The sequence below is a fragment of the Aspergillus caelatus genome (genome assembly GCF_009193585.1).
Source record: "Aspergillus caelatus strain CBS 763.97 unplaced genomic scaffold BDV27scaffold_60, whole genome shotgun sequence".
Classification (NCBI taxonomy): domain Eukaryota; kingdom Fungi; phylum Ascomycota; class Eurotiomycetes; order Eurotiales; family Aspergillaceae; genus Aspergillus; species Aspergillus caelatus.
In genome coordinates this window covers 127,585-153,336 of record NW_022475323.1, presented here as the reverse complement: position 1 = coordinate 153,336, position 25,752 = coordinate 127,585, and the positions used below count along the sequence as shown (strand labels likewise).

The following is a 25,752-nucleotide window of genomic DNA, read 5'->3' as shown; positions in this document are numbered from 1 at the left end:
GAGCAGCGATTGGGATCGAGTCCGGACTCGGACTCCAAGCATTCCCCTTCCAGGAACTTTTTTTTTATCTTCGGATTGTTTAGTTCGATTTTAATTTCAACGCATGCGGTAGTGGGGGTCTTTTTCATTTTCTTTTGGTTGTCTTCTTATCTCCTTTTCTATCTTAATAGGTTAAATAAAAGGACAGCACAAGAATACTAGCACTAGACTTATATATATAACCTTTCTTTGAATTGCGAAGTACGGAATAACATTGACCGCGCATGATCAATTGCCTAAATCTACTAGTAATAACTAGCTAGGTGTCGTTGCCCCGGGTTGATCTACGATGACCCTACGCGCGTTGAAATGTATCTTGAAATTATACTAAAACACGTGCTGGTTGATCCAGAGTATTCTTAGTAGATTTGCTATTGTTTCGTCTAGTTAATTCTGCTGTTAGCGGTTTTGCTTTCCTATGTACACCACTTAGCTGTTTAATCACGCTCTACCAAATTGTTAAGATGATCTTGAGATCTCATTCATGCTTAATTAGCTCGCCGATGCGGACTTGAGTAGTCGTTATATCCCATTCTGCTAAAAGGAGTTGATTTCGCATACTTTCTAGCTTTTCAACGTCCGCAGATATGGGTGTCACAGGGCTGGAGACGGGTATAACAATGCTATTATTTTAGCTACTGTTTAGGTAGCACTTCTGGTCGAATACATGCCGTACTACTATGTATTTCAAGGCAAGATTTTAGCTAGAAAGGATACATCTTTCTAAAATATCGGGGTACGGCGCTACTGGGTAACCAACTTGTTGAAAAAATTGAAGTCCTTAAATATGAAATTGCAGTGGACATTAAAACCCACTTCCTGAGGCCGACCTACAGTACCCCACTTTGGAAGGGGAAGAGAAAAAATGACCTAAAATCGAACAACAAGAAATTGCCAGCAAATACTAACGAGGGTAGTAGGGGCTTTGTAACCATTGTATACTAAATATATCTACCAGATCGAGATATAGTCCGAAGGTCGACATGAATTTGGCCTAAAATCCATTTATGTCCCCACACGACGTCAGCGTTTGTGTGTTCCGCCGCTAAACACCGCCAACGAATGAAGTACCTTTCTTTCTTCCCACCTCAACCTGTGAATGTTGGCTACCTTTAGCCAACTAACTGCTTCTGGGACATTCTCGGTGAATTTCGCAGGCACGGGTGACAGTACGTTGCTTCTCTACGATAGCAGTTAGTTACAACGGTTTTGTGACTAACGTAATATCTGAATTTTTGTTGGAATTGATAGGGTGTCCCTAACCAGCTCTCCAAATAAGTATTTCTGGGACTGTCACTTCTACCCCCCGATGGCGCAGGCAGAAGCTCTCGCTGCCACTCTAGCTGAGCTAAACCTGAATGCACAGGGTCTTAGCGGATCGGCTTTTGATGAGCGAATTGCGGAAGAAGAAAGTGGTCAATATCAGAACCGGAGTCCTCGGCCAAGAGCCCGCCAAAATGCTGAAGATCTTCTTAAAGAGCTGGAGGCTGACTTCCTGACTCCATCATCTCAGTTTAGCCCTGAATGGCTGAATCGTCTACAAAGGTCTGGGAGACCACTTGCCATATGTTTTCTCTTTATTCGATGCCCCACTCTGGCCCTTCCATTTGCTGACAATTTTGCAGACGATGGGACGTGTCGACGGACTACAAGGACCTTTTTGAGGTCGCACCGACCCAAACACGAACTGTTGTTCGTTTTGACCGTGAGGGTCTAGAAGGGCGTGTCACTGGCTATCATGAAGTCACAGTTCCTGCCACCAGTGCAAATGCAAAGAACTCAACATCTCTGCTTCGTCGACCAGCTGGTCGCGCAGATTTCGTCAGGGGCGCCGCTGGATTCTTTCCCTTCGCGCCAGGTGGACTTGACGGTGTTGAGGCTATCGCTGAAATGGAATCCGAAGCCCAGACAGCAGATAGCTCGAGGCCGGGAGGCAAACAATCTGGCCTTGACCGGATCATTAACTTCGGCGCTGAGGGTGGTCTCCTAGAAGTCGCCCCAGGATTCAGTCGTGGCCTGAAATTCGAGGTAGCAAAGTCAAAAGAAGCTGCTGAGAATGATCAAGAAGTCGAACATGTCCTCCAGCAGGAGGAAGCTGACCTCCCAGTTGAAAAGGACGACACGGCTTCAGATGTTGGAGGAGTGAAGATTGAAGACGATGAGCTGAGCGGAGATGAGGAGGATATAGATTCATTACTGCCAGTTGAGTTCCCAGCACTGGAACCCCGTGCTCCTCTGTTATCGGGTGTCCAGAAGAAAGGTGGTAGGGAATGGGCGCATGTTGTGGATGTTAACAAAGACATTCCAAATTTCAGCGAGCTTGTGCCGGATATGGCTAGAGAGTGGCCCTTTGAACTGGATACCTTCCAAAAAGAGGCTGTCTACCATTTGGAGAGCGGTGATTCCGTTTTTGTCGCGGCACATACGTCAGCTGGAAAGACAGTTGTTGCTGAATATGCCATTGCTTTGGCTGCCAAGCATATGACCAAGGCTATCTACACTTCGCCTATCAAGGCTCTCAGTAATCAGAAGTTTAGGGATTTTAGGACTACATTCGACGATGTTGGTATCCTTACGGGTGATGTCCAGATCAACCCAGAAGCAAGCTGCCTGATCATGACCACTGAAATTCTCCGAAGTATGCTTTATCGTGGAGCAGATCTGATTAGAGATGTCGAGTTTGTGATCTTTGATGAGGTACATTATGTTAATGATCTCGAAAGAGGTGTCGTTTGGGAAGAAGTGATCATCATGCTTCCTGAACATGTCACCCTAATTCTTCTATCTGCTACTGTCCCTAACACTCATGAATTTGCCTCCTGGGTGGGTCGCACGAAGAAGAAGGATATTTATGTTATTTCGACTGCGAAACGACCTGTCCCGCTCGAGCACTATTTGTGGGCTGGTAAAGATAAATTCAAAATCGTCGACTCAAATAAGCGATTCCTGGAAGGCGGTTGGAAAGAAGCAGATAACGTTATCTCTGGCAGAGATAAGATCAAAGCTCAAAAAGCTGCCGAGGCTCAGGCTCAATCTCAAGCTCAGAGAGGCGGTCAGCAGGGAAGAGGGCGCGGTCAAGCTCCTGGTAGAGGCGGCCCTCGCGGCAATTCACAGCGTGGAGGTGCTCAACGCGGGGGTGGTGCTCAGCGTGGTAGAGGGCAGCCAGCCACTAGGGGTACCGGGAATATTGCTCGTACAGGAAGAGGTGGAGGACGGACAACAGCTGCACAGGATAAGACTGTCTGGGTACAACTTGTCCAACATCTCCGCAAAGAAAATTTGCTCCCTGGTTGTATTTTCGTATTCTCCAAGAAAAGATGTGAGGAGAACGCGGATTCACTCTCAAACCAGGACTTCTGTAATGCGTCGGAGAAAAGTCTTACCCACATGTTTATCGAAAAGTCACTTACCCGCCTTAAGCCCGAAGATAGGACGCTCCCGCAGATACTTCGCCTTCGCGACTTGCTAAGCAGAGGAATTGCTGTTCATCATGGAGGTCTTCTGCCCATTATGAAAGAGATTGTTGAAATCCTGTTTGCCAAATCATTGGTTAAGGTTCTTTTCGCAACAGAGACGTTTGCTATGGGACTGAATCTACCAACTCGTACGGTGGTTTTCTCAGGATTCCGTAAACATGATGGTAAAGGCTTCAGAGACCTGCTCCCAGGTGAATACACCCAGATGGCCGGCCGTGCTGGGCGAAGAGGCCTTGATACTGTCGGCTATGTGATCATTACGAGCACTGGTAAAGATGAAGCACCTCCTGCCGGTGCTTTGAAGCGGATGATCCTCGGTGAACCGACCAAACTTCGATCCCAATTCAGGCTCACTTATAACATGATTTTGAATCTCTTGCGTGTTGAAGCTTTGAGGATCGAAGAGATGATCAAGCGCAGTTTTAGTGAAAATGCCACGCAGGCTTTGCTTCCAGAGCATGAGAAACAGGTTCAACTATCAGAAGCCAGCTTGGCTAAGATTAAGCGTGAGCCTTGCGATATCTGTGACATTGATCTTGTGACTTGTCATAATGCAGCTATGGAGTACGGAAAACTAACAAGTGAGCTGTATGTTGGGTTGCTTGCCTCTCCCGTCGGTAAGCGTCTCTTTATGCCCAAGCGGCTAGTCGTTTACAGAAAGGATGGATATCGGACGGCTGGTATTATCGTCCGAGAAGGGGTTGGCGGAGGGCCCACGCCCACCGTGCAGATTCTCGAAATCGGCAAACTAGGTGGCAGACGTCATCCAAGTGATATCCTCCCCTTCCTTCCTAAATTCCGACATCTGTTCCAGACTCTACCAACCCGTGGAGCTGATATGACCCTGAAAGTTTGCAAGATACCACTCTCTGATCTGGAATGTCTCACCAATACCATGGTGAAGCTAACTGGTCCAACGTGGTATCTCAATATCAAGAAGGAGGCCATCAAATTTGCCGACAAAGAGCTGCATAAATACTGCGGATCGTGGACGAGCACCGCTTGGGACGAGATAGACTGGACTCGAATCAAAGAATTGCAGGTGAGGGACATACTAGAAAAACGACAAGCCCAGGCAACAATTGCCGAGTCCTGCAAATGCTTGCAATGTCCGGACTTCTTGAAACATGTAGGTGGACATGTATGTCTGAAAAGCGAGGGAAACATGCTTACATCAAACAGTTCGAGATGCAACACGACGAGTGGCAAGTCAAAGAGAACATTTCGCAGTTGAAGCAATTGATGTCCGATCAAAATCTTCAGCTTTTGCCAGATTACGAACAACGTATCCAGGTACTGAGAGAACTAGGGTTCATAGATGAACAGTCTCGTGTACAGCTGAAAGGCAAGGTAGCATGTGAGGTAGGTTTAGTAATTCGATGGAAGAGTTCGTGGTTTTTTCACTAACAGATTGATTAGATTCACTCAGCTGATGAGCTTGTCTTAACGGAATTGGTCCTCGAGAACGTCTTAGCTGAATACGAGCCTGAGGAGATTGTTGCGCTTCTATCTGCCTTTGTCTTCCAGGAAAAGACCGAGAATGTTCCTACATTGACACCGCGCTTGGAGAAGGGTAAGGAAGCAATCGTTAAGATATCGGAGAAGGTGAACGACTTTCAAATCCAATACCAGGTCATTCAGTCTAGTGAAGACAGCAATGACTTTGCCAGCCAACCACGATTTGGTCTGGCGGAAGTTGTCTACGAATGGGCTAAAGGGATGTCATTCAACCGGATCACTGATCTTACCGATGTGATGGAAGGTACCATTGTACGAACTATAACTCGTCTGGACGAAACATGCCGAGAAGTGAAGAATGCAGCGAAGCTGGTTGGAGATCCGTCATTATATACTAAGATGCAACAGGCACAGGAGTTGATCAAGAGGGATGTGATTTTTGCGGCGTCGTTGTATATGTAGTTAGACCAAGACGTTCGACTAAGGTTCATCACCACGTGGGGTGTTCGTCCTAATTTTCATTACATTTTATTTTACTTTATGATTGTTTGTTTTTCTGTTTGCAATTCAGGTTCAAAGGCCTTTTCATTTCGTCATACAAAGAGGCATGTTAGCAAGGATCTTTGCGTAGATTAACACACCATAAAGATAGTCGAGAAAACTGAAAGGGCATCCAGCCATTCTGCCGGCAAAACCGATGCGAACTTTGGGTCCTTTAAAGCTAGTCTGTGAATTTTCCCTTCCTTTCCGGGGCAAAATGTTCAGGAGCAGCAAAAAATTCTCTTACCGCGCGTGGCGGCGAGCCCTCTGATTAGTTGCCATAGGCGCGGGGCCGGCACCGCTTGAAAATCCACGAGAAAACCAAACCAAACCCAACAAACCCAATGTGCACTTTTGCACTTTCTTACTACAACATCTCCCCGCGACTTATCTCTCTCGGCCCCATTCCCTGTCCTACCGGGCCTCTTGCTACGTGACGGGGCACTTTTGATTCGGAATACGATTTCTGTTTGCTGGGGGTTTGCTGCTGTTGGTGCGATATGGATGTTACAGCTCTTCGGGACCGCATACAGTCAACGCTCGACCCAAATGCGGATAATCGCCGTCAGGCTGAGTTAGATTTAAAATATGTATGTGGAATGCTTTTGGATGGCTTTGATTCTGGCCTATACTCATACTATTTTCCCGAATATCGTAGGCCGAGACACAGCCCGGCTTTATAAATGCGCTTTTGGATATTTTGCAAGGGGAACAAAATAATGCCGTCCAACTGTCGGGTACGTTTTTGTCAGCCGGATTTTTTCCCCTCCCTTTCGCCCTTGTCCTTGCTTCATACCACCTGCGAAGTATATTCTAACACGGAAATGATTTTCTGTAGCCGGTGTCTACTTGAAGAACCGAATTACCCGTGGCTGGTCTTGCGTCGAAGAAAACCCACAGCGCACACCGATTCCAGAGGGGGAAAAACCGGGCTTCCGTGAAAGGTTGATCCCGGCTTTGGTATCAACACCCCCGAACGTTCGCGCGCAGCTTGTCCCACTTCTTCAGAAGATCCTCCAGCATGACTTCCCCGAGCAGTGGCCGGGTTTCTTGAATATCACCCTTCAGTTGTTAGGCACCAACGATGCAAGCTCGGTCTATGCTGGTCTGCAGTGTCTGCTGGCCATCTGCCGTGTGTATAGATTCAAGGCTGGCGAGAAGAGGGAGGAGTTTGATAAGATTGTTGAGCATACGTTCCCTCAGTTGCTTAATATCGGCTTGAAACTTGTCGACGAGGAAAGTTTGGAGGCAGCTGAAATGCTCCGAATTGTCGTCAAGTCCTACAAACATGCCATCTATGTGGGTGAACCAGCCTTTGGAGACGAACGTTGGATCAGAACTGACTGAATATGAATAGTTTGAGCTCTCACCGTTCCTGCAAACAAATCAAGCGACTGTTGACTGGTGCACGCTGTTCCTCAGAATTATCGCCAAGGATCCTCCTGCAAACTCCATGTTGGAATCTAAGGAAGAAAGGGAGCTCAACCACTGGTGGAAGTGTAAGAAATGGTCGTACGCCAACCTGAACCGTCTCTTTATCAGGTGAGTATTTTGCGTTGAACGAGATTAGCACTTCCTAATTTTCATAGATACGGAAACCCCACCACAATGACCAAGTCGAGCACGCCTGATTATACCCAGTATGCCAAGACCTTCATCGCTACTTTCGCTCCGGAAATTCTCAAGGGATATCTGCAGGAAATCGATAAGTGGGTTTCCAAGGGCCAGTGGCTTAGCAACCCTGCCCTCGCCTACACTTTGGTCTACATGGAAGAATGTGTCAAACCGAAGGCGATGTGGGACCACCTCAAGCCACACATGGACAACTTGGTCGCTCATTTTATTTTCCCCATCCTTTGCCAGTCCGACGAAGACATCGAATTGTTCCAGACCGACCCCTCCGAGTATCTCCACCGTAAGCTGAACTACTACGAGGAGGTGTCCGCGCCTGATGTTGCCGCAACGAACTTCCTTGTTGCCCTCACAAAGAACCGTAAGAAGCAGACATTCTCGATCCTTACGTTCGTCAATGGCGTCGTTAGCAAGTACGAGGCTGCTCCGGATGACCAGAAGCTTCCTAGGGAGAAAGAAGGTGCCCTGCGGATGATTGGTTCGTTGGCTTCAGTGATCCTTGGTAAGAAGAGCCCTATCGCGGATCAGGTTGAATACTTCTTTGTCCGTCACGTCTTCCCTGAATTCCGCAGTCCTCACGGCTTTCTCAGAGCTCGCGCATGCGACACTTTGGAGAAGTTTGAGCAGCTCGACTTCCAGGATCCGAACAACCTTATGATCATCTATCGCAATATCCTTGAATCGATGACCGATCCTGAACTTCCTGTCCGGGTTGAAGCGGCCCTTGCTTTGCAACCTCTTATCCGCCACGATATCATTCGCACTTCGATGCAGCAGAACATTCCTCAGATCATGCAGCAGCTTCTCAAACTGGCCAATGAGGTCGATGTGGATGCCTTGGCCAACGTTATGGAAGATTTCGTTGAAGTGTTCTCTGCTGAGCTCACTCCGTTTGCTGTGGCATTGAGTGAGCAGCTCCGTGACACATACATGCGTATTGTTGGTGAGCTTTTGGAAAGAAACGCCGCGAAGGGCGACGATGAATATGGCGACTTTTTGGATGATAAAAGTATCACTGCCCTGGGTGTCTTGCAGACTATTGGAACCCTCATTCTCACTCTGGAGAGCACCCCCGATGTGCTTCTGCATCTCGAAACTATTCTCATGCCTGTGATCAGCATCACGCTTGAGAACAAGCTATATGACCTTTACAACGAAATTTTCGAGATTATCGACAGTTGCACCTTTGCGTCAAAGTCCATCTCGCCCACTATGTGGCAAGCGTTCGAGCTTATTCACAAGACCTTCAAAGCGGGCGCTGAATTGTACCTAGAGGACATGCTGCCCGCACTTGACAACTATGTCGCATATGGCTCTCAGATGATGGTTCAGAACCCAGCGTACCTTGCTGCTGTTGTCAGTATGGTTGAAGACATCTTCCGTGATGAGAAGGTTGGCGGTGTGGACCGGATCTGTGGTTGCAAGCTAGCAGAGACTGTGATGCTGAACCTGCGCGGCGGCATTGACCAATACATTCCTCTATTCATCGAGTTGCCAATGCGCGTGCTCGACGCTGACGAGGCAAAGACCAAGTCCTACCGCATCCATCTGATTGAGATGGTGATTAACGCTATCTATTATAACCCTGTTCTCAGTCTTCAGGTTCTGGAGGCTAAGGGCTGGACAAATAAGTTCTTCAGCGCCTGGTTCTCCAACATCGATAACTTCCGCAGAGTTCATGACAAGAAGCTCTCCATTGCAGCGATTAGCTCGCTTTTGACATTGAATGCTGGCGATGTTCCCGCGAGCGTCCAGCAAGGCTGGCCTAGGTTGCTTCAGGGAGTGACCAGGCTCTTCCAGACACTGCCTGCTGCGCTTAAGAGTATGTTGCTTCCCTTGTCCAGTTGAGATGTCATACTTACCCTGTACAGACCGCGAAGATGCAACTAAAGAGTCGGACTTTACCTTCGAGGACGAGGATGACGAGGGTGATGAGGATAACGACTGGGATGGAGAAATCGAGTGGACCGATCAAGATGAGACCGAGGCTGGTCCCGAGGGCGATGTTCAAGATGAGAGCGCCGCATACCTTGATTTCTTGAATAAGGAGGTGAGCTAGCTCATCCGCTAACGCCATGGAATCTCATTAACTGACTGGATAATTAGGCCCAAAAGTTCGGTTCCTTTGCAGATGATGATGAGGATGACTTGGACGAGGAAAGCCTACTCGAGACGCCATTGGACAAGATCGAGCCGTATGGCCTGTTCAAGCACGTCTTCATGGGTATGTATCATTCATTCTCGAGTCTTCGAAAATACGTTAGCTAACTGTGTTACAGGTCTTCAGCAAGAACAGCCACAACTCTATGAGAACTTGACGAAGATCCTGAATGCGGAGGAGCAGCAAGTGCTACATGCTGTCTTCAATGAGGCCGATGCCAAGGCTTTGGCTGCTGCCAACGCAGAAGCTGCTGCGGCGGGGATCCAGACCAACGGAAATTAGAAGTATAACAGAACTAAAAGAAGCCAGCAGGTCGACGAAATGAACCAGTTGACTTTTGTTGGATGCCGATGATGATATAAAAGATGCTAATCCAGTTTGAATGTCTGTTTTGGAGCAGCTTTCACCTTTTGAAATGTCTCAGGTCGCCGGTCTAGTGGAGCGACAAGCTGGATACGCTATAACGCCTTTTTCTTTTGTTTCTTTTGTTGTTTAGATCATTTCCTTTTCCTTGACGCAATCATCACGGTTGTCGAATCTCCGAATGTCCCCAAAAGTCTTCTCTTCACTATGCCTCATATTCCAATTGTACTCCACGCATTTACAGACACTGATATCCCCAATTAATTCCGTCAGTTGACCGATGCCCATATCCAGATGACACAACTCATCGAATTTCATGCTCGGGAGATGACCCAAGACAATCAGTCTTAAAGAAAGAAATATCAAAAACAAGCCGGAAAGTATCTCCGGGGCAGATTCAATATTTATTCAGCCGATTCTCGCATGTTACATAGATCACGTGGTACGATAAACAAACAGAACAAACAACATGACGTATGACGCCATCGCAATCTTTCATCCAGACATTTACCAAGTAAAATATCTGATATTGCACGAACTGCAATAAGTTCATGGCCTGAGTCGCATGTAGTAAACCTTTCAAGGCATAAAATATTCTGCCATGTTGAAACCCCGGGCATCAATGACAATGCGCCCTAAAAATCACATAACTAACTTACAACACCGGTGTCCACCAACACCTTAACATCCTAACCCAGCAGTGGAACCAGATACCACCGAACAGACGTCATCATGATGATACAACGACTTAACTTGGCATCATAAATCTCAGCTTCTAAAGACAGTGGCAGTTACTTAAACACCAAATCCTCGCCTCCCAATTCTGTTCTTCCAAACAACAATCCACCCATTCCTCTTTTCGGCCTGCAGAATCAAAATCCAGATACAGTACGCAATGCATTTCCCTCCACCAAATTCCAAATCTCTACAAGATCTAACCTTACAATCCTTCCAGAATACCTCCACACATAACTCAACTCCCTCTATTCTCTACACTCGGAAACAAGGTTCAAATCATCAAAAATGTCCGCCCCCAACTCCGGCCGCCAGTCCCCTCCCCCGGAGCGCCAAACTGGCGCCCAGCAACAGGACCCCGTTGCTTCGGGACACACCCAGCATGGCATCCATGGTGATTCCAAGGGAGCATCGGAGGATACCAAGTTCCATGGACTCGAGAGCAACCCGAAACATCCTTTGGAGGATATCGAGGCGAAGAAGTTCACGAAGGGGCCGGGGAATTAATAGACTGATTGATGGATGACCTTTCGATTTGAATGGGTTTATCATTGGTGATGGTGTTAACTACATATATGTAATTTTTATGATGGGCTTCTTTTTTCAGTGAATATATGCATTAGAATGACTTCTTTTCTCTTATCTTTCGTCCTTTGGCTTTTCTTTTGCCTATTTGGTTATTTCCGTGTATATGGTTTGGGGACGGTAAGTACTATTTGGGATAAGTTAACTGCAGGGGCTTGCTTAGGTCACTCAATCCATTAAGATAGTAAGATATTATTTTCTAGAGAGGAGCTTTTATCCCTAAGTCTAGCCCCATTGAAGGTGGGTGGAAGATGGTTTGGTTTATTGAACTTCTGCTGCGTAGGAAAAGTTTCATATATACTATGTCTACTTCGTTTTGTTTTGGTGGCCATGTTTGAATAATTATCTTTGGGAATCGTTGCATTGGCATTCTGCAGCTGGGTACTAAGCACAGTGGTATTCGAAGAATAACTGATTAGAATAGTAGCTAATTGACAAAAGCCTGTTCCAGACAGCTTGTTCAAAAACGCACACCAGAATACAGGAAATAACGGCAGAACAAATCAGACAGCATCCCAATTTAATTTCAGTACATCGTTAGTTCATTATGCCTTAGGCTCGGCAGGAGCAGGTTCGGCAGGGGCAGCAGGAGCCGTAGGAGCCGCAGGACCTTCGGGGACTGCACCAGAGGCCTCTACACTGCCGGCAGCCGGGGCCTCACCCTCGTGGGCAGTCTTTCCACTCTTCAGGTCTGCCAAGCGTCTGGCCTCAGTGTGGATGTCCCGCACCTGCTTATCGGTCTGGGCATAGAAATCGCGAAGCTTTTGACCCGATGGTGTGCCAAGAGCCTTTTCGAAGTATGAGTGGAGTCCGTGCCAACCAGTGGCAGCCTTGTCGCTGATCTTGTAGCTTTCATCGATTCCTCTGGCGCGGTCTGTGGCCTTGTACTTCTGATCAAAGTTGGACAGAGCAGAGGTGAAGCGGTTGGAGAAACCGTGCTTCTGGTCGAGGGAGATAGCCTTCTGGATTGCGTTGTCGCTCAGTACATAGCCGTGGGCAAGGTACTCGGCAAAGATTCGGGACTTGGGCTTGTCTTCCTGCGCGATCTCATGGTGGTTCTCGTCCCTGGCCTCCCCCGCACTGGCGGCCTGGGAACCGGCGATGTCGTCGAGAGTCTGGGCAGCCTGGACGTGCACTGCAGAACCTCCCAGCTGAGTCTGATCCAGGAGCAAGGCAGTCTTGGCAGCTCTAAAGCCATAGTTAGTGTATTTCATTCAAAATTATCTTTCAAAGCTCGCATGGGCCGACTATAAGAGCCAACGAGTTAGTGCGGGGTAAGACTTACGCTTCTTTCTCAAAAGTCACTGTTGCGGACTTGGGAGCATCTGGCTCACCAGAAACTGGGGTCACAGAGATGGAGGTAATCTTGCCACTATATAGCAGTCAGTCGCGTCGAAGGTCTGGAGACATAAGCAGTGTGATCCTACCAGAAGCTAAAGAAGTCCTGGACTTCCTTCTCAGAGGTGGCGGGCGCAATGCCCGAGACATGGACTGTGCTGCGTTCAGACATGATAACGATGGAATGTGGATTTCGGTAGAAAATATATTAGGATCGGTATATCAAGAGGGGTACAATTAAAATAATAGAGAGGTATAGAAATAATTGCGCTGGGAAGAACAATTCAGGAGTATTTATTTCGGCGGTGCAGTCGAGCCACAGATGACGTGTGGGAGAGGGGCACGTTGCACAGCCACAGTGGGGAGTCGTCATCAACATGTGACGGCAAGTAATTATGATGTGGACGGCTGGTGCTAGAAGGCAGAAGTATTTTCCGAAAGAAAAGTAGGATGGCTATTTTTGAATCGCGGATTGGCGGCTAAAAGCAAATTGAGGTGAAAGAAAGGATAAGAATGCGAGCGAAAGCGAGTAGACAATTTCTTAGCACTTATCGACAACCATTACCTGTTCCTGAATCCATCTAGGACTCTTCCTTCCTAACTAAACAGATAATCACTCAACAATAATAAGACGGTCTCTTTGCTGCCTCAATTGGTATCATCCACTTTTGTTACAGATGTTTTGTTCAATTCATCTGTAATAGCTGCAATGGTTCCGGATGCTACTTAATCTGTCACACTCAGCTCCCGTTCGCGATGTTTTCGAAGAACGAGTTCAAGATCTCGAACACGGCGCCGGAGCCCTTCGTTTTCCCGTTTGAGTATCTCCAATTCCGCACGTTGTCGTGCTATCTCATCCGGGCGGGATATAGAAGTAGTACGTGACCGTTGTTGAGAGAGCGAATTACGATGGGGGTACGGATGCGACCCGGAGACATAATTCGAGAATGGATCACTTTGTGACTGCTGTGCGGATGCAGGAGATAGTGGTAGCGTTCCTTCTGACTGTCGCGGAGAGGTGAAGGACGACTCTCGACTCCGACCCGGACGGGACGACGATAAAGGAACATCTCGCGATGGAATGATCCCAGCACCGCTTCCTGTTCTTGAGCCTTGGACGGCCGGGATGTATGAGGAGCTCAGGCTGGACGAGGAACGGTGACGCCGCGATGCTGTGGGATGCGTTGAAGACAAGTAAGAGGAGGCCTGCGGGGCATCTGACTGGTCGTTGAAGGTGGTAGATGTAGAGGAAGTTGTCGATGCTACAGAAGCTGTTTGTTGTCGGAGGAGAGACAGCTCTCTCGACAGACGGTTAACCTTTGGAGCTCAGATCAGTATGGATATGCGACCTTATGGGCTGCCAGAAATAAATACCATTGCCTCTTGTTCTTGTTCAAGCATTGAGTGGATGTCTGACGGCGTAAGAGGCTTTGGGTGTCTCAGTGGACCTTGGAAGTAGTTCAGCTCGAGAGTCTCAATCTAAAGAGAAAAGCGGCAGCTTACCGGAGGCCGATCTCACACTGCCCTGATCATTGCCTCCAGGTCCAGAACTCCCTGTATATGCAACCGGCGCAAGTGGGAGAGCGGGCGGGCTCATTACTTGCGACGGACGTCGAGAAGAGATGGCTGGCGGTGTAGTGGTTGGTTGCATCGCCGTTGCAGCTCGAGGCCGTGATCTTGGAGTTGAAATGGGCACGGAGGCCAATTCTGGTGCCATTCTGTGGAGAATTGTGATGGATCACAAGATTGTTGAGGGGGTGGATTAAAAGAGGATAATATGAGCGATGAATCCGTTAGGAGTAGAACGTCCTGGAAGTAAAGAGTAAGTTGACTGACTATATATGAAAGTTGACGACAAGAGAAATCCCCTCCCCCCTTGATTGAGAATCCAAAGGGTCAAAGCATACCAAACCCTAGGGCCACTCTTTGAACCGCAAAAGAAAAAAAACAATAATTTCCAGCCAAATACCTCAGCAACATACGATGTGCATGCATGAGACCTATCAACAATGCAATAATGATGATGATGGAAGAAGGGCCAGTCCTTGGTTTCTGTTCGTGTAACAGTCGGTTATTCTAGATTTCTTCTCCGAAACCGAAGCTTTACTTAATCACTCATTGGGACTAAACAATGAAATGACTGACAGGGTTAAGGATCCTTGAAACCGTTGCCCGAAGATCCGAACCAGGGTATCTTCATTTTGGTAGGTTACAGAATCCACTAACATGGAGCACACCCATTGTCTACTACAGTCAAGTACTACATTATCGCTGACAGAATGGCTAGAAGAGGGGGCACAGTGGTATCAATGTCTATTTTAGTAAGTATAATCTACTGCTAATATTAGACAACCAAAGTGGGTAGTTCTCAAATTTGTCCATGTATATATAATTTTGGTTGCTTTTCCCGCCTCGATCATGTTGAAACCAACAGCACCACATCTGCGAGATGAGGAGGCTTCTTATTTTAGAACAATTCGTCTCACATCGTATCGCTCCACATCTATCTCATACATTTCGATAAATCCACGGAGTAGGTACGAATGTGTACTGTCACTCTATACAGAAAACAACACCCGAAACCTTGGCTGACACGAAGTCACGTGGATCATCGGGCGGGCCATTGGCTTACCTAATGTCAGGTGGGATCATCAAACAAACAAGAGAAACAAACAACTTGAATCCGGGGTATCGAATACCATACTAGAGGACCACCGATAGGAATTGATTTTCACCTTGACGTTTCAGATTACGGCGCTGGACCTCCACCGCCCATACCTACGCCCATCCATGGCCCATAACAATGACGACTCCGCTATCCCTGCGCACATTCCTGCCTTCGCTAAACCGCTTGCTCCTTACATCAAAAGTCGCCAGGAAGCCCTACGCATCCGACAGGTCCTAACCTCCTACCTCCGATCGCAAATTACGTTTGCCGATGATAATCCCGATCACCCAAATGTCCATGCCCGATCCCATCTCTCTTTATGCGTACCTCAAGATGCCGTTGTCGATGTGAAGCGTATTCCGCCAGAATTGACGGGACTAAGAAAGGAATATCTACAAGCATTGCAGGCAAATGTGAATGCAAGGAAGGAATACCGTTTGGTGTCTGAGAGGTATACTTCCGGGAAGCCACAGGGTCAACCTACTGGTGGCGTCGACACACACTCCGTTGATCCCAACTCAGAACTCCAAGCTTATCTCGAACTGCTCCGCGACCGTCGCCGGCACGCGAAGCTCCAAGTCTTTCAGCGTTATTTGGAAGAGCTTAAGAAACGAGATATAATCAGACCAGAGGACTTCGATACTGTAGGAAATCGCAGCCAACAGTTTTCCCTGCCAACAGATTCGGAAGAAGATCAAAATGGATGTACCTCCGAAAATGGAATTGAGAACTTGATGCATAACCTTGAAAGGGCCGTGCTACGCGCGAGAAATCAACTAGAGCGAGAAAAGAGACTACTCGAGGAGCTGAAGGCGCAGCATAATACTGAGGATGGTTCTGACAACAATGGTATTGATTCTGGCGCAAAGGTTACTGCGCTACAGCAAACCCGAGATGTCTTGGTACAATGGGTCGAGGAAAAATTGGGGAGTGTTGGGAACAACGAGGATGGTCCTGTGCAGGAGTTGTCTCCCGAAGAAATTGAGAAGTCAGCCCAATTGCTGGAAGACCAGAAAGCACAGATCGCAGAACAGTATGCCGCCTACGTTGATGCTCGCAAGCGTCTTCTCGATGCAGCTTCTAGGGCATGCCAGCCCATCGGCACCAGCTCTGTGCAACCTGCAAGTCGCCCCACAGAGAAACAAAAAATTACCCCTGAGGAGACGCCAACCTTAGAGCCAGTGGATGTCCTATCTTTCGCGGATGAACAGCTCCTCCCACTTTCGAGATGCCAACGGGCACTAGCTTTGCAGAAATTCTACCTGACTGGAACTCTCGCAAAAGAAAAATCCACGACTCTGCGCATCTTGAATCGGCTGAGAGATGAGAGTCATCTTCTTCCGGAGTACCCTATGCTTGCTCGGCAGCCACGATTTAAACATGCGGCTGCGGCTATAAACGCCCGTCATGCCCATATGCCGGTGGAGCCAGCAAAACCTGATGAGGTTGTTGCACTAGCTCAAGCATGGGCCTTTGCGTCGGAAGCGGCAGGGACGAGTGGACGGGAAAATGTGGAACACAGCCTTGAAGAAGGTATCAAAACCGCCCAAGATGCGGAGCAGGCCTTGCAAGAAGTTTACGATATATTGGACCAGGACCTAGAGGAGGCTTTGCGGCACAAGGTAGATCAAGATGAGGCAGAATCATCCAAATCGCGCATAAGACCAAGGGCTAAAGGACCATGGACTAAGCTTGACGGACAAATAGGAGTTACGGAATGATAGAGCCATTAGATAAAACAAGCTAGTCGCAACCCTGAACTAAGAAAGTACATCTTATCTTGTCAAGAAATCATGATTCGATGGGAAATAATTGCAGGGATGTACTTCCGGCAATGTTGGATGCCAACATTGGTTCCAAAAGATAACGTGGGGACTCCGAATGCCGGTGTTCCCGTGCTTAGCTGCCATTAGCGCGGTAGCGAGCGCTCTGTAGCGGAGACACCATTCAACTGATAGAATCCTGCAAAGAGGGCTGATCTGCAATTTAGTCAAAAAAAATTTTTCGTGCGAGGATTTGCAGCCATGGACCATGATTTCAGAGCCATTGACGGAGGATTTGGCTGGTCAAACAAACCATTGATGGTGAAGATCAATTCCAATGGGTCATGATAAATTACAATCTCCAATATCTCAGACGGCATTATGAGTTATCATTATTCAAAGATCCAGAGACCCCATACCCGGTTCTCCATCGTAGGCCATTGACTCATACAACTAGGTGGAAAGCGGTTAGCGCCGCCAGGAACTAGAGAGTCTAGTGTCTTTTGCAGCTCTGGTCTCTATGATCTCCTGCACTTCCTGCAGCCCTAATACGGAGCGCTGATTGGCGGCATTATCAGGCGGTGACCCGTCCGCATCCCGATGGGGAAAAGAAACAGAGAAAAAGGAAAAAAAAAAGCTGATGGCTCCGCACACCGGAGCTCTTATCGGCTTGGAGGTTGGGGCATTTTCGCGTTTTCGGGGGTTCCATGTCGTCTATCCTGGATTTTGGTGTCTCCAGAACTACTCTCACTGTAGTGCATTGACTCATCGCCCTACCAAGACCTTTTTAACCTTTTTTTTCCCTTCCGTCCTTTCTTTATCTTCCTTCCTTCTGACTACTCCATTTTCTCCCCCAACTTCCTGGCCATTCATCCCGTTCTTCCTTTAGTCCTCCCCTGTGTACTGGGCGTGTGGCATAAAGCGGGATAACAGGGTGCCAAAAAGGCAGACTCATACAGCCACACGGCAGTAGAGTTTATACATCGTCTTCCTTGGATATTTCCGGGAATTGACTCTTAGATTCCCCATTCCCTATTCCCTTCCCATACCAGCGCCGTGCGCAATGGTTCTCACTACTCGTTGCGGGCAGGCCACGGCCTCCCTTCTGCGTCAGCGTTGTCTGGCAGAATCTCGCCGATCCACACTTGCTCTGCGCCCATTTTCCTCCCAAACCACTGCCCATTCGGCGGCATCAAGTTTGCGCTTGCAGCAGAAGACCCCTTCGCCATGGAGGCCACAGCAGCTTCGCTCCTTCTCTAGTGCTATTAGCCGCCTGGCGTCGGAGTCGACAAATGCCCCCTCCGCTGAGAGCTACCTTGCCAGTGGCATTGTAAAGCCAGGTCGCAATCTGGTCGATGTGAAGAAGGTCCTTGTGATCGGTAGTGGTGGTCTCAGTATCGGACAGGCTGGAGAGTTTGACTATTCTGGTGAGTCATAAAGTTCAGTATGCGTTTATCATTCAATACGGCTTCGACTGTCGTCTATTCATTGTACCAATTGAGTGACCACTACATTCGTGCGATTGGCTATCAAATCTTGGCACGAGGGAGTTGTACCAAATGGTTGGAAATGAGCGCAACGGCGACCGGGATACAGTCGGAACGATTGGGTTGTTGTACCTCAATAACGGTAACTAATACTGGTTTTCGAATGTTATAGGCTCTCAGGCTCTGAAGGCTCTCAAGGAAGCTGGAGTGGAGTCCGTTTTGATCAACCCTAATATCGCAACAATCCAGACCGATCACAAGCTTGCAGATGAAGTTTACTACCTTCCAGTTACTCCTGAATATGTCACGTACGTCATTGAGAGGGAAAGACCAGACGCTATCTTCCTTTCCTTCGGTGGTCAGACCGCTCTGAATCTGGGCGTGCAGATGAACCGTATGGGTATCTTTGAACGTTATGGTGTGAGGGTTTTGGGAACCAGCATTAAGACTCTGGAGACTAGCGAGGACCGTGATCTTTTCGCCAAGGCGCTGAACGAGATCAACATTCCCATTGCCGAGTCTATTGCTGTCAACACTGTTGACGAGGCCTTGAAGGCCGCCGAGGAAGTTGGCTACCCCATTATCGTTCGTTCCGCATATGCTCTTGGTGGTTTGGGTTCTGGATTTGCCAACAACCCCGAGGAATTGAGGAACCTGGCATCCCGCTCTTTGACCCTTGCTCCACAGATTCTGGTCGAGAAGTCCCTCCGTGGCTGGAAGGAGGTTGAGTATGAAGTTGTGCGTGACGCTGACAACAACTGCATCACTGTTTGCAACATGGAGAATTTTGACCCCCTGGGTATTCATACTGGTGACAGTATCGTTGTTGCTCCCAGTCAGACTTTGTCCGACGAGGAGTATCACATGCTTCGTACCGCTGCCATTAAGATCGTCCGTCACTTGGGTGTCGTTGGTGAATGTAACGTGCAGTATGCCCTGCAACCCGATGGCTTGGACTACCGTGTGATCGAGGTCAACGCTCGTCTCTCGCGTTCTTCTGCTTTGGCATCTAAGGCTACCGGTTACCCTCTTGCCTACACCGCTGCGAAGATCGGCCTGGGCCATACTCTGCCCGAGCTGCCCAATGCTGTGACAAAGACCACCACCGCGAACTTTGAACCTAGTTTGGATTACATTGTTACTAAGATCCCCCGGTGGGATTTGAGCAAGTTCCAGCATGTCAACCGTGATATTGGAAGCGCTATGAAGTCGGTTGGTGAGGTCATGGCCATTGGTCGTACTTTCGAAGAATCTTTCCAGAAGGCTATCCGTCAGGTTGACCCTCGATTCCTTGGTTTCCAGGGTGATAAGTTCGAGAACTTGGACGAGGTCTTGCAGAACCCTACCGATCGCCGTTGGTTGGCAGTCGGCCAGGCTATGCTCCACGAGAACTACTCGGTCGATAAGGTTCACGAACTGACCAAGATTGACAAGTGGTTCCTCTACAAGCTTCAGAACATCGTTGACTGCCAAAATGAAATCAAGGAAATTGGCAGTCTCTTCGGTATCCAGAAGGAGACCATGCTCAAGGCGAAGAAGCTTGGTTTCTCTGACAAGCAGATCTCTCTCCTTGTGGGAGCATCCGAGGACGATGTCCGTGCTCGCAGAAAGAGCTTTGGCATCACTCCATGGGTGAAGAAGATCGATACTCTTGCTGCTGAGTTCCCTGCGGACACTAACTACCTATACACCACCTATAACGCTACTTCCCATGATGTTACTTTCGATGACCATGGTATTATCATCCTGGGAAGCGGTGTCTACCGTATTGGAAGCTCTGTCGAGTTCGACTGGTGTGCAGTTAACGCCACCCTTTCTCTCAGAAACATGGGCAAGAAGACCGTTATGATTAACTACAACCCTGAGACCTACTCTACCGATTTCGACACTGCTGACAAGCTCTACTTCGAAGAACTCAGCTACGAGCGTGTCATGGATATCTACGAGCTCGAGACTGCCAGTGGTGTCGTTGTGTCCGTCGGTGGCCAGCTGCCACAGAACATTGCCCTTCGTCTTCAGGAGACTGGTGGCGCCAAGGTTCTCGGTACTAACCCTGTTGATATTGACAAGGCTGAGGATCGTCACAAGTTCTCCTCGATTCTGGATAGCATTGGTGTCGACCAGCCTGCTTGGAAGGAACTTACCTCGGTTGCTGATGCAGAACGTTTCGCCGAGTCTGTTGGTTACCCTGTCCTGGTCCGCCCGAGTTATGTCTTGTCTGGTGCTGCCATGAACGTCATCTACAGCCAGGATGAGCTCAAGGAGAAGCTTCTTAATGCTAGCGCTGTCTCTCCTGACCACCCTGTCGTCATCACCAAGTTCATTGAAGGCGCTCAGGAAATCGATGTCGATGCCGTTGCCTCGAATGGTGAGCTCCTGTTGCATGCCGTCAGTGAGCACGTTGAGCCAGCTGGTGTTCACTCTGGTGATGCCACCCTTGTTCTTCCTCCAGCTTATCTCGATGAGTCGGTCATGGGCCGTGTCAAGGAAATCGCTGAGAAGGTTGCTAAGGCCTGGAACATCACCGGTCCTTTCAACATGCAGATCATCAAGGCCGACCAAGAAGGTGCCCAGCCTGAGTTGAAGGTTATTGAGTGCAACCTGCGTGCTTCCCGTTCCTTCCCATTTGTTAGCAAGGTTCTGGGCACCAACTTCATTGATACTGCCACCAAGGCCCTTGTTGGCCGTGACGTTCCTCAGCCTGTTGACCTCATGGCTGAGAAGCGTGACTATGTCGCTACCAAAGTCCCTCAATTCAGCTGGACTCGTCTTGCTGGTGCTGACCCGTTCCTTGGCGTCGAGATGTCCAGTACTGGTGAGATTGCTTGCTTCGGTAAGGACTTGGTTGACGCCTACTGGGCATCTCTTCAGTCCACCATGAACTTCCGTGTCCCCGAGCCCGGTGAGGGTATCCTTCTTGGTGGTGACATCAAGAACCCCGCTTTGGCCAAGATTGTTGAATATCTTCAGCCATTGGGCTACCAGTTCTTCGCCGCTAGCCCCTCTGTTAAGGATCACATCGAGTCCACCGCCAAGGAAAATGTTTCCGTGCAGGTGATTGAGTTCCCTAAGAAAGACAAGCGTGCACTGCGCGAGGTGTTCGAGAAGTATAACATCCGTGGTACCTTTAACCTTGCTAAGACCCGGGGCAAGACCCTACTTGATGAGGACTACGTCATGAGGCGTAACGCCGTTGACTTCGGTGTTCCTCTGTTCATGGAGACCAAGGTATGCTAAACCCACGTTCTATCTGCCTGCTTTTCATTGATACTAATCATGTTTCTTTGCAGACTGCTCTCCTCTTTGCCCAGGCCATGAGCGAGAAGCTTCCTCGTGCCGAGGGTATTCCTTCTGAGGTCCGCAGCTGGTCTGATTTCGCTGGCGGCAAGCACCTGTAAATCAGCATTGCGGTCTTAAAACAAAAGTTTTCGTCAACTTAATAATTACCTGATGTTGTTTCTTTTTTTTCAAGGCACGGAATAGCCGTCTGGTTTGGCGTAGTGGAGAAGGCTCTACTCTACATTGATAGACTTTTTATTTGGCCTTGACAAGGCCACCTTTGACGGGAAAGGTGGCTATGCTCATGTATTCCGGTGGAACTTCTTGTTTCTCTTTGTTATCGTTACCTATTTATGATTCCTCCCCAGTAGGCAGGCTTTGTGCTTGAGCGAGAAAAGCATCCCGTGGGCTTCCTCTGAATTGATCGTTATGATTCACTTGTGTATAGTATTTTTTGATTCAAATATTTGATCAATACCTCTCTCTCTTCTCCTTACTATGTCTTTTTGGTAACTACTACCTTGCATTGTCCTATTTGGGGAACCACTCTCGGCCATCCTTTACATGAACTGACTAATCATCGCGGGATCGCCCTTAAGTTTAAACCTTTTAGCTTTGATTGAGCTGCGTCTACTATTTCACTCTGTTATGGGTCCAAAGGAAGTAAGCACACATGAAAGATTATTTGACTGTGTCCGAGATCATTGGCGAATAAGACCAGAATATCATGTCTCTAGAAAAACCTCTCCCCTCAGTACACACTAGAGCTACGTCAGGCCCAGCACCTGGTGGTTTAGGAAGAGGTCTTTTTGCTTCAACTACCATTAAAGTTGGGGAAGATGTTTTGAATATCACCAGTCCATTTGTAGCTGTGTTAGATACGCCGCGACTGAGTGACACATGTTCAGGATGCCTTGGGAGCGGACCTTTCCACCACAGTGGTCCTTTGAAAAACTGTACTGGATGCAAAGTGGTAAAGTATTGTGACAGGGTCTATACTCCACGCTATACATTATCCAATCAACACCAATCACTGACATCTATACCAGGAATGTCAAAGAAAGGATTGGAAGTTTGCCCACGCGCACGAGTGCGCAATCTTCAAGAATCTAAACCCTCGCATTTTGCCGAGCAACGCTCGAGCTCTTCTACGGATGATCGTGCGCACTGGACATAAGAAATACACCACCGAGGAACTAGATCTCTTCTCCCAACTTGAGACTCACATCACCGAAATCCGTGACCAGAGCCCCGAGCAATGGGAGCGTATCGCCTTATCTTCAAAGGCCGTCAAAGCCTACTCCGGAACAGACATGAAGGAAGAAACGATCTCCGCCTTCGGTGCCAAAGTGAGCAAAAGTCATCCCAGCCCGATCTCTCAGCGTCCCCCGTTCCCTAAATTGCTACTGACATACTTACCAAGCTGGAATTAAACTCTTTCAACTTCACCAATATCCTCTCCGACCGCATCGGTCTCTACCTACACCCCTACGCCGCCCTCATCAATCATAGCTGCAACTACAACGCCGCCGTCGGTTTCGACAGCGACACCCTATACATCAAAGCCACCCGTCCCATCCAAAAAGGCGAACAAATCTTCATCTCCTACGTCGACGCCACAAACCCAGTCAAACTCCGCCGCTCCGAACTCCGCGAGCGCTACTACTTCGACTGCCAATGCGCCAAATGCGAGAAAGACCTCGCAGAGCCAGAGCACAGCTTCCTAGGCCCAGAAGCACAAAATGACCTTTCCGCCCTAGAAGGCGCAGAAATAGAAGCCTACGAGCTTCTGAACGAATGCTCCTCAGCCGTGGAAACCGATCCCAAGAAAACGGCCAAAAGGCTCCAATCATCTATTAAGTTTCTACGACAGGTTGGCGCTTGGCCCGTTACGGAACAGCCTCTCGTCTCTTTGAGAGATGAGCTGATTGCCTCGTTGCTGGCTGATCAAGATATCAGTTCTGGGTTTGTACAGGCTGCTGTGCGCTATCTTCGTGTTGATCCTGTTGTTTATGGGGATGAGCGGCATCCTGTTCGTCAGTTGCATGCGTATGCGTTGGCCAGGGTGGCGGTTTCCTTGGATTATGGAGCGGATAGGGGTGCTACTAGTTTGCTTGGATTGGGGGATATGAGAACGGAGCCTACGCTGCTTGCTTGGTCTGTTTTGAGTCGGCTTGTAGAGCTGGATGATGAGGCGTGTACTGTGCCGAGCTTTAAGAGGATGATTAGGTGGTTATTTGATGATGTGAATGAGAGATTTAAGGGGGATACGAAGAAACCGAAGGACAGGGGAGATGATATACGGAAGGAGTGGGAGAAGATGCAACTGCTTGTCGATACGGCACTTGAGAAGGGGTATTAATGTGGATCGGTTTGTCGCGGGGATTTGTGCCTTTAGATTTATTGGGGACAAGTCTGCCCCGGCATTAGCTTGGGGACTTGGGTACCGGCATGATATGGGGTCCAAGCGTAGCTTGCATGAATTGAGACATGGGGTAGGCTTCATGAAAGCTGTATCAGATGGATACATGCCATAATGCGAACCATAACCATATATATGCCTAATACATCCAAGGACCCAGGGCTACGATGGTCTAGACTTAGCGAAAGACATTGTACGAAATACAAGCGATAACATATGATGTGAAAGAAAAAGAAATCGTTAAATTAGACCCCGTCCCCTAGATAAATAGGGAAGGGAACAGGTGGTCTTGCCTCGTCCCTTTAGGGCTAAGGACTGAAGATCTCCTCGTCATCGGAGTAGGAATCCGTGGTTCGTTCACATGCCGACAAGACCTTTATATTGAGATGCAAACAGCTGACCCGCACTTGACATACAAGTTGGATGAACCCAAATAGACATAAATGGTATCCATCGCTTTTGATTTCTTCTCCCAACACAACCGGACGCCCAATCCTCCACGCGACACTCCAGAAAGCTTTTCTTCTTTACTTGAGGGGAATGAAACGAGAAGAGTGGGTGGCACCGATACCGGGACGACCGTGCTTGACGGGCTTGCTGTGTGGTTGTTAGATTATGATCTTTGACGCAAAAGAGGATCTAAGCGGAGGCGGAACGTACTAGGAGATGGAGAATTCTCCAAGGTAGTGGCCAACCATCTCGGGCTTGACTTCGATCTGGTTGAACTCCTTACCGGAGTAGATACCGATAACGGAGCCGATCATCTCGGGGACGATGATCATGTCACGGAGGTGAGTCTTAACGAGGTCGGGCTTCTCGTTGGGCTTAGCCTCCTGCTTGGCCTTGCGGAGCTTCTTGATGAGGCCCATGGGCTTGCGCTTCAGACCACGGTTGAACCTACGGCGAGCGCGGGCGTGCACGACATCGCGGAGCTGTTCGGAAGAGAGGTCGAGGAGCCTGTAGTACGTCCATGTCAGAAACAGCGCCTTTGCAAACATTTCCATCCGTTACGCCCGACTCCCACGAGGATAAACAATCGTATCTGAGATGCCATCGGTCATATCGCTCGTTCGGAGTCGGGAGTAGGTGGTACCGGAGTTTCTTCAAGTTGTCACATACTGGTCGAGGTCAATACCGCGGTAGGAAAACTTGCGGAAGGTTCTCTTGGCCTTGATAGCTGTAAACCGATAACCAGTCAGCGCCTTGTTCGATTCATTCCTCGGTGATTTCCCGTTGCATCGCGTTTGCCGGATTCATTTTCGCCCCTTTCGTTCCAAAGCTCATCCATTTATATCCAAACATCCATACGCCCCTTCGTAAACAAATCCCACATAACAACTTATATTCCTCCATCGCGCAACAGGGAAGGGAAAGGGGTTTCTCGACAACGTACCGGCAGCCTCCTCAGCGTTCTAATACATATACATGTTAGTATAAAAGTCTGTCAACTAAGATTACTCATGCCAGACGTATATGCACTCACGTATTCGGTGTCAGCCATTTTTGCGGGTGTTCCTCTCAAGGTCGCTTTTCGAACAGCACTCGAAAAGCGAAGGGACAGTGGGTTGTCGTGTCGTGTCGCTGATGAACGTTCGTCGGGCCAACTATTGTGCTCGACGCTGCGGTTGGGAGGTGGGCTGAGATTCGTCTAAGCGACGGCTAGGGTTGTAGACCTAGAAACTAGGCCCGTTGTGGATTCCTGGCTGTAGGGTTATATGCCGCTAGCCCTACATTATACTTCCCTATCGGGAAATTTCAATGGATGTTGGCGATTATGGCCGTTATCATTGGCTGTTTAACTATACG

The 25,752-nt window shown here is 48.5% G+C and overlaps 7 protein-coding genes across 7 annotated transcripts; 4 read left to right on the top strand and 3 right to left on the bottom strand.

Moving 5' to 3' along the window:
- Window positions 1–1,348: 1,348 nt before the first annotated feature.
- On the top strand, window positions 1,349–9,588 carry BDV27DRAFT_144081 (armadillo-type protein; the record flags this gene model as incomplete). The annotated part of the gene is made up of 12 exons (XM_032070207.1): window positions 1,349–1,584; window positions 1,665–4,644; window positions 4,698–4,877; window positions 4,935–5,277; window positions 6,027–6,103; window positions 6,172–6,250; window positions 6,352–6,812; window positions 6,871–7,055; window positions 7,103–8,967; window positions 9,017–9,195; window positions 9,252–9,369; window positions 9,425–9,588. 12 exons carry the CDS (start codon window positions 1,349–1,351, stop codon window positions 9,586–9,588), a joined length of 6,867 nt encoding a protein of 2,288 aa, XP_031929007.1.
- Window positions 9,589–11,334: 1,746 nt separating this feature from the next.
- vip1 (putative actin cytoskeleton protein (VIP1)) lies at window positions 11,335–12,603 on the bottom strand. Its single transcript, XM_032066470.1, has 3 exons — window positions 12,417–12,603; window positions 12,275–12,361; window positions 11,335–12,177 (listed from the first exon to the last, which is right to left on the bottom strand). The coding sequence occupies exons 1-3, from the start codon at window positions 12,497–12,499 to the stop codon at window positions 11,535–11,537; spliced, it is 813 nt and encodes a 270-aa protein (XP_031929006.1). The 5' UTR covers window positions 12,500–12,603; the 3' UTR covers window positions 11,335–11,534.
- Window positions 12,604–13,053: 450 nt separating this feature from the next.
- Window positions 13,054–14,044, bottom strand: BDV27DRAFT_156475 (uncharacterized protein; the record flags this gene model as incomplete). The annotated part of the gene is made up of 3 exons (XM_032072344.1): window positions 13,054–13,644; window positions 13,702–13,775; window positions 13,831–14,044. 3 exons carry the CDS (start codon window positions 14,042–14,044, stop codon window positions 13,054–13,056), a joined length of 879 nt encoding a protein of 292 aa, XP_031929005.1.
- A 767-nt stretch (window positions 14,045–14,811) lies between these two features.
- BDV27DRAFT_126053 (uncharacterized protein) lies at window positions 14,812–16,756 on the top strand. Its single transcript, XM_032066469.1, has one exon. The coding sequence runs from the start codon at window positions 15,118–15,120 to the stop codon at window positions 16,714–16,716; it is 1,599 nt and encodes a 532-aa protein (XP_031929004.1). The 5' UTR covers window positions 14,812–15,117; the 3' UTR covers window positions 16,717–16,756.
- Window positions 16,757–17,530: 774 nt separating this feature from the next.
- Window positions 17,531–22,101, top strand: BDV27DRAFT_126051 (carbamoyl-phosphate synthase (glutamine-hydrolyzing) CPA2). The gene is made up of 3 exons (XM_032066468.1): window positions 17,531–18,185; window positions 18,418–21,473; window positions 21,536–22,101. Exons 1-3 carry the CDS (start codon window positions 17,822–17,824, stop codon window positions 21,641–21,643), a joined length of 3,528 nt encoding a protein of 1,175 aa, XP_031929003.1. The 5' UTR covers window positions 17,531–17,821; the 3' UTR covers window positions 21,644–22,101.
- Window positions 22,102–22,433: 332 nt separating this feature from the next.
- Window positions 22,434–23,886, top strand: BDV27DRAFT_171354 (S-adenosylmethionine-dependent methyltransferase; the record flags this gene model as incomplete). The annotated part of the gene is made up of 3 exons (XM_032075578.1): window positions 22,434–22,502; window positions 22,574–22,873; window positions 22,948–23,886. The coding sequence occupies 3 exons, from the start codon at window positions 22,434–22,436 to the stop codon at window positions 23,884–23,886; spliced, it is 1,308 nt and encodes a 435-aa protein (XP_031929002.1).
- Window positions 23,887–24,163: 277 nt separating this feature from the next.
- Window positions 24,164–25,714, bottom strand: BDV27DRAFT_126046 (40S ribosomal protein uS19). Its single transcript, XM_032066467.1, has 5 exons — window positions 25,430–25,714; window positions 25,340–25,358; window positions 25,066–25,123; window positions 24,607–24,903; window positions 24,164–24,543 (listed from the first exon to the last, which is right to left on the bottom strand). Exons 1-5 carry the CDS (start codon window positions 25,445–25,447, stop codon window positions 24,474–24,476), a joined length of 462 nt encoding a protein of 153 aa, XP_031929001.1. The 5' UTR covers window positions 25,448–25,714; the 3' UTR covers window positions 24,164–24,473.
- Window positions 25,715–25,752: the final 38 nt, after the last annotated feature.

Bases quoted from the DNA above. Each gene is read 5' to 3' on its own strand.
- vip1 (XM_032066470.1), bottom strand. From the start codon at position 12,499: ATGTCTGAACGCAGCACAGTCCATGTCTCGGGCATTGCGCCCGCCACC. The intron at 12,362-12,416 runs GTAGGATCACAC...ACTGCTATATAG, and splicing joins CAGGACTTCTTTAGCTTCTG to TGGCAAGATTACCTCCATCT. The intron at 12,178-12,274 runs GTAAGTCTTACC...CTATGGCTTTAG, and splicing joins GTGACTTTTGAGAAAGAAGC to AGCTGCCAAGACTGCCTTGC.
- BDV27DRAFT_126053 (XM_032066469.1), top strand. From the start codon at position 15,118: ATGGCCCATAACAATGACGACTCCGCTATCCCTGCGCACATTCCTGCC.
- BDV27DRAFT_126051 (XM_032066468.1), top strand. From the start codon at position 17,822: ATGGTTCTCACTACTCGTTGCGGGCAGGCCACGGCCTCCCTTCTGCGT. The intron at 18,186-18,417 runs GTGAGTCATAAA...CGAATGTTATAG, and splicing joins TGGAGAGTTTGACTATTCTG to GCTCTCAGGCTCTGAAGGCT. The intron at 21,474-21,535 runs GTATGCTAAACC...GTTTCTTTGCAG, and splicing joins CTCTGTTCATGGAGACCAAG to ACTGCTCTCCTCTTTGCCCA.
- BDV27DRAFT_126046 (XM_032066467.1), bottom strand. The intron at 24,904-25,065 runs GTATGTGACAAC...GACGTACTACAG, and splicing joins CGCGGTATTGACCTCGACCA to GCTCCTCGACCTCTCTTCCG. The intron at 24,544-24,606 runs GTACGTTCCGCC...ACAACCACACAG, and splicing joins GGAGAATTCTCCATCTCCTA to CAAGCCCGTCAAGCACGGTC.